This window comes from Nycticebus coucang, chromosome 1 (genome assembly GCF_027406575.1).
Source record: "Nycticebus coucang isolate mNycCou1 chromosome 1, mNycCou1.pri, whole genome shotgun sequence".
Lineage (NCBI taxonomy): Eukaryota > Metazoa > Chordata > Mammalia > Primates > Lorisidae > Nycticebus > Nycticebus coucang.
In genome coordinates this window covers 4723064-4729063 of record NC_069780.1, presented here as the reverse complement: position 1 = coordinate 4729063, position 6000 = coordinate 4723064, and the positions used below count along the sequence as shown (strand labels likewise).

At 51.9% G+C, this 6000-nt stretch overlaps 1 protein-coding gene across 3 annotated transcripts in view; it reads left to right on the top strand.

Annotated features, from left to right (window-relative positions):
- Positions 1–2732: 2732 nt before the first annotated feature.
- Positions 2733–6000, top strand: part of LOC128580077 (growth-regulated protein homolog gamma-like) — an 83918-nt gene continuing 80650 nt past the window's right edge. Inside the window, exons 1-4 of one of the 3 annotated variants that reach the window (XM_053582207.1) lie at positions 2733–2973; positions 3058–3181; positions 3276–3359; positions 4125–4832. In XM_053582207.1, the coding sequence (XP_053438182.1) occupies positions 2886–2973; positions 3058–3181; positions 3276–3359; positions 4125–4143 (315 nt within the window). In that variant the 5' untranslated portion in view covers positions 2733–2885 and the 3' untranslated portion in view covers positions 4144–4832. Of the gene's footprint in view, positions 3182–3275; positions 3509–4124; positions 4833–6000 lie in introns of those variants that run through there. The other 2 variants (XM_053582194.1, XR_008378565.1) reach the window with 2 other exon arrangements.

Sequence of the window (6000 nt, the reverse complement as noted above, 5' to 3'; positions counted from 1 at the left end):
AGAGAAAGAGAACACCTTGATCTTTTCTGATAAGGACATTAATTAACCCCATCCTGGGGGGACTTAACCCTTCAGACCTCATCTAAACCTAATTACCTCCCAAAGGCCCCACCTCCTAATTTCACATAGCAGACCAGGTGTTCAACATAGGAATTTGAGGGACACATTCAGTCCATGACAGTAAGATTATAAAACACAACTTTTTTTTATTTGACAAATATTTGTATAATACTTAATATGTCCTGATGTTTTACAAATGTTAACACATCTAATACTCCTAGCAACCCCAGGAGGCTGGCATTATAATTAGCTCTTTCACAAAGGAGAATCATGAACAAATAGAGGTGAGAAAAATTGCAAAGATCGTGAGGCGAGCTGAGTGGTGGAGGTGAGGTCTCAGATCATGAGGCAAACTGAGTGGTGGAGCTGAGGTCTCAGATGATGAGGCGAGCTGAGTGGTGGAACTGAGGTCTCAGATGGTGAGGTGAGCTGAGTGGTGGAGCTGAGCTTGCAGATTAGGTAAGCTGAGTGGTGGAGCTGAGGTCTCAGGTGATGAGGCAAGCTGAGCGGTGGAGCTGAGGTCTCAGATGGTGAGGCGAGCTGAGTGGTGGAGCTGAGGTCTCAGGTCATGAGGGGAGCTGAGTGGTGGAGCCGAGGTCTCAGGTCATGAGGGGAGCTGAGTGGTGGAGCTGAGGTCTCAGATGATGTGGGGAGCTGAGTGGTGGAGCCGAGGTCTCAGGTCATGAGGGGAGCTGAGTGGTGGAGCCGAGGTCTCAGATGGTGAGGCAAGCTGAGTGATGGAGCTGAGGTCTCAGGTCATGTGGGGAGCTGAGTGTTGGAGCTGAGGTCTCAGGTCATGAGGGGAGCTGAGTGGTGGAGCCGAGGTCTCAGGTGATGAGGCAAGCTGAGTGGTGGAGCTGAGGTCTCAGATGGTGAGGGGAGCTGAGTGGTGGAGCTGAGGTCTCAGGTCATGAGGGGAGCTGAGTGTTGGAGCTGAGGTCTCAGGTCATGAGGGGAGCTGAGTGGTGGAGCTGAGTTCTCAGATGATGAGGGGAGCTGAATGGTGGAGCTGAGGTCTCAGGTGATGAGGCGAGCTGAGTGGTGGAGCTGAGGTCTCAGATGATGAGGGGAGCTGAATGGTGGGCTGAGGTCTCAGGTCATGAGGGGAGCTGAGTGGTGGAGCTGAGGTCTCAGATGATGAGGGGAGCTGAGTGGTGGGCTGAGGTCTCAGGTCATGAGGGGAGCTGAGTGGTGGAGCCGAGGTCTCAGATGGTGAGGCAAGCTGAGTGATGGAGCTGAGGTCTCAGGTCATGAGGGGAGCTGAGTGGTGGAGCTGAGGTCTCAGATGGTGAGGCCAGCTGAGTGGTGGAGCTGAGCTTGCAGATGATTAGGTAAGCTGAGTGGTGGAGCTGAGGTCTCAGATCATGAGGTGAGCTGAGTGGTGGAGCTGAGGTTTCAGACCTGACAGCCTCACCGCACCATCAGGGACACGGATTTCTCATTCCCTGGGCAGACCAGCTGCGGTGTCCCAGCCCTTCTGACAGCAGTGGCAGGGTATCACACATATCCCAGAGATGTGTGTCCACCCTGGAGAAGCTACTTAGACCATGTAGGCTACAGTTTAACTTAAAAGGGGGGTTGGGGGAGGGGGGCAGTGAGATTGATGGTGAGAAGCATATCTGGGAAGAAGCTTCACTTAAGCAGACTTCGAATGCTTTATTGGCATTCTATGGAACTAAAAGAAGGTTGATACTTATTTCTGGACATGCAGTCAACCCCAGGATGCAGGTAAAGGCAGGTGACAGGAATGGAATTAAATTAGGAATCTGCACGTCAAAGACACACGTGTTTGCACGTAGAGAAGTGAACAGCCACAGCCACACACCGGACACTCCGTCTGGCCCCTAAGACCTTTCCTGTCCAGGGACGGTTCTAGAAAAGGTGCACCTCCCTCCCGAGACCAGCACGCTCCTTCACAGCTCCCCAGTAACCTCCACATAAAAGTGCTGCCCCCAGAACGTCAAAGGTGTGAGGACGTCCAGGATCTCAGAGAGGAAGCCTGGAGATTGCAGCAACATATCTTAAAATAGTATTCACTGCCCCCGAACCCCAGGGCACCGTCTGCTGCCGCAGAACACAGCACATGGGTGCGATTGACTTAAGACGATAGAACTGCAGGAACAGAACGAAAGTTCTTACAGTTAATCTGAGATGACAGATTTATTTACAAAGACTACGTTTATTTCAGAGATGAGTGAAACCTGGGGAACACAAGTTAAGGGAAAAAAGGAGCTAGACTGCCATTTCCACTTTAACGCTTCCAATGCCCGCGATGACTTTCAAAGAAGGATCTCTCTCCAGTCCCTACACGACCCACCGCGCCCTCCACGGAGGTCACCAGGTGCCCACAACCTCCTGCTCGGACGCAGTGACTCCAGCGTGACCAGAAACTCCCCGTCCACCTTGGAATCCGGGGCCAGGGGAGGACATCAGGGTCAGAGTCCGCAGCAGTAACGGAGGGGGGAGAGGAGGGAGGAGAAAGCCGGGGAGGAGGGGAGGGAGGAGGGGAGGAGGGGCGGCGCCTCCTCGGGTCTTGGCTCCACCCGCAGCTCCGGGAATTCCCCGGCCGGGGGCTCCGGGCTTTCCCGGCCCAGACGCGCATAAAAGGGGTTCCCGGCCCGGGAGCCACAGAGCTCAGACTTCAGCGCCACAACTAGTTTGCAGTCCTCGTCGCTGTCCCCGCCGCTGTCTCCGCCGTCCCCGCCGCCTTCCAGGCCGTCTTCGCCGCCGTCCCCGCTCTCTTCGCCGCTGTCCCCGCCATCCCGGCCGTCCTCGCCACCTTCTCCGCCTTCTCCAGAGTCCTCACCGCCTTCTTCTCCGCGCCCATGGCCCGCGCCGCCCCCCGCGTCCCCCGGCTCCTGCGGGCCGCGCTGCTGCTGCTGCTCCTGGTCGCCGCCGGCCGCCAAGCAGCAGGTGGGACCCGCGCCCTGCGACGGGGCGGGCGGGCTCCGGGGCGCCCCGCGGGGACAGCGCCGCTGACCGGTCCTTTCCCCGCAGGGGCGCCCGTGGTCGCCGAGCTGCGCTGCCAGTGCCTGCAGACCGTGCAGGGCATTCACCTCAAGAACATCCAGAGTGTGAAGGTGACGCCCCCGGGCCCCCACTGCGCCCAGACCGAAGTCGTGTAAGTGTCCCTCGCCCCGCGCTCCGCACACCTCCCCCGCCATCCCTCCCCGTGCACCTCCTCCTGGCTCACGGGACACCCCTTCTCTCCGCAGAGCCCAGCTCAAGAACGGGCAGGAGGCTTGTCTCAACCCCGCGGCCCCCATGGTCAAGAGGATCATTGAGAAGATGCTGGACAGGTGAGCGCGGGTTTGGTCTGCACCGGGACGGCCTGGCACAGATCTGGCCTCTGCCCCGGGCCTATCAGTGCGTGTGTTTTAGGGAAACCCAGGGGTGAGCTGAAGGACTGACAGGCCTTAGTTACTTCGTGGTGAAATTTGCCGTTAAGGTCATGGACTAGCTGGTGCCAGAGCGCGCGTTCGAGCGTCCTCCTCCCCCTGACCCCCCACACCCTGTTCGGATGAGGGAGGGCGAATGTGTGTCCGGGAAGATGAAGGGGAGCTGGCTGTTGGGGGCTCATTCCTTCCTGGGCCTTCAGACCTGAGAACTGGAAGCTCTGGTTTGGGGCAAGTTGGGGCTCCAGGTCTTCTTGAAAAGCAAGTTATTGGGATGAGACCCCTGCAGCTCTAGGCGAGGACCCTGCCACATATTTTTATCTTTGAAGCTCCGCAGAACAGAGGAGGTAAAGGCAGCTGTTTCATTGGGTGCTGGAGGGCTTCAGTGAGGTCAAGCGTGTAAATTTGAACCTGGAACAGACAATCACAGAGCAGAATGTTTCAGCTCCTTCAAGCCTGAAATCTAGTCGCAGCCACAGGCCCCTTTCCCTCAGTTGAAAGCATTCAGCAGCCCAGGTTTCTGGCTACACCGGGAGTGGGTACAGCCAGGGGTGCCCTGAGTGGAGGGCTCGCCAGGAGTGTGCGCGCAGCCCCGGCAGAGCCTCAGCGGCCAGTGCGGGGAAGAGCGGCCTTCCTGAGATCTGCAACAGGAGCCTTTTCTCTCCCTAGGAGGCGCAGCAGCAACTGAGCTGCAGAGAAGGAAGGAGCCGGGCAGCTCCCTGGTGGCCTGGTCCTGCAGGGCCATCCCTGCCCTCCCAAGAGCGGGAAATGAAGCGACAGCACCTGGTTTCTGCGGGCACCTGGGAAGGGCTTAATGTATTTGATGATTTCCTATGAGAGTTCTATTTATGTATGTATTTATTTATTCAGAGCTTGTATTTTAATATTTACAGAGCCTTGTATTTAATATTTACAATTCAGAGCTTGTATTTATGTTAATAATATTGACATTTACATGTTATTATTTAAAACTGTGACTGTGTTTCATCAAACACAGCTCAGTCCTGATTGTGATTTAATGTGAAGAGGCTCACGTTGCCAAGTCTCACTCAACCCAGTGGGAGGCGTCCAGTGTCAGCGCTGTGCTGCATGGGGTGGGGAGTGGGGTCAGAGCAACTTGTGAGGTCCCTTTCAGGGTAAGGAATGTGTCTGTTTTGTACTTTTATAAGAATGTCAGTTGTTATTTATTGAAATCATCTCATGTTACGTGGTCAGCATTTTTATGTTGAAGCTTCCCTTGGACATTTTATGTCTTTCTGGTAGGGCACACTGCCTTGTTTAATGCTCATTATGGAATGTTTCTCTGCTTTGGAAGAGAGAAGTTACATTTACTGTTATGTTTTTACAATTGATATGAAAATAAAAGATGTTTTGAGAACACGCTAAGGTTTTGTTTGATTCTTTTGGAGCTTTTGATCTTTCTAGGAGCCCAGGTGTGGTGCAGAGAGACTGGGGGTTGTGTCTTCTGGTGGGCACTTCCCTGTGTTTCTCGTAACCAAAGACTGGTTGATGCTCGAACAAAGTACACACTCCCCTTGAAGCACCTTGATAATTCTAAATTTTTATATAATTTTGCTAGTTTTCACGGTGACCAACTTGTTTTTCAAAATTCTTTAAATTAAATTTATGAATAGTTTAATAAGGGCCCCTACTAAATGCCTTTGATAAGTGGAATTCCAAACAAGTGTGCAGTTCTTTTCCCTTTAATGTTTTGGGGAGCAAACGGTGAAAAAGTGGATTCTTCCTCAGAACTCAAAAAAATGTTCTACTTTCAATAATGATGGTGATCTAATGAGGTAAATACATCAGTAAAGTTAAATATATGACAAATACAACACAAAGAAAATGTTAGGAGATAAATGGATTTAATATATAACATTTCTTCAATTGATAAAGAAAATATAAGAAAAATTGTAATATATCAAGAATCCAGTTGTTAGAGGCAGTATAAGGAACAATTGTAATACAGCAAGAATATATATTGTAATTTGTAAAGCTACTACTGAAAAGGAAAATGAAAAACCTTGGACTTAATCTGGAAAAGATACAAAGTGGAGTGAAAGAAAATACCTGAGTAATACAAAGGAGTGAAAGAAAATACCTGAGTAATACAAAGGAGTGAAAGAAAATACCTGAGTAATACAAAGGAGTGAAAGAAAATACCTGAGTAATACAAAGGAGTGAAAGAAAATACCTGAGTAATACAAAGGAGTGAAAGAAAATACCTGAGTAATACAAAGGAGGGCAGCAGTGAAGGAATAAGGGAGAAAACAGCAAACGGGGCAGGGGGAGAAAGGCAAACCTTTGTAAAAATGATTCCTAATACTCTGAGAACAGTCTCTCCCCTCCTGAGGTGAGGCTTAATTATGTCCCCAGGTGAGTGGGAACGGGACTTAGTGACCTGTTGCTGAAGAAGAGTGAAGGAAAAAGCAAAGCAGCTTATTGGAGGAAACAGGCAGACACAGGGCTGACCAGGGCTGAGAACTGGGAGCAGCCGGCAGGGCGTGTGAACATTACACACCCTCCGACAGGACGCAGTCTGACG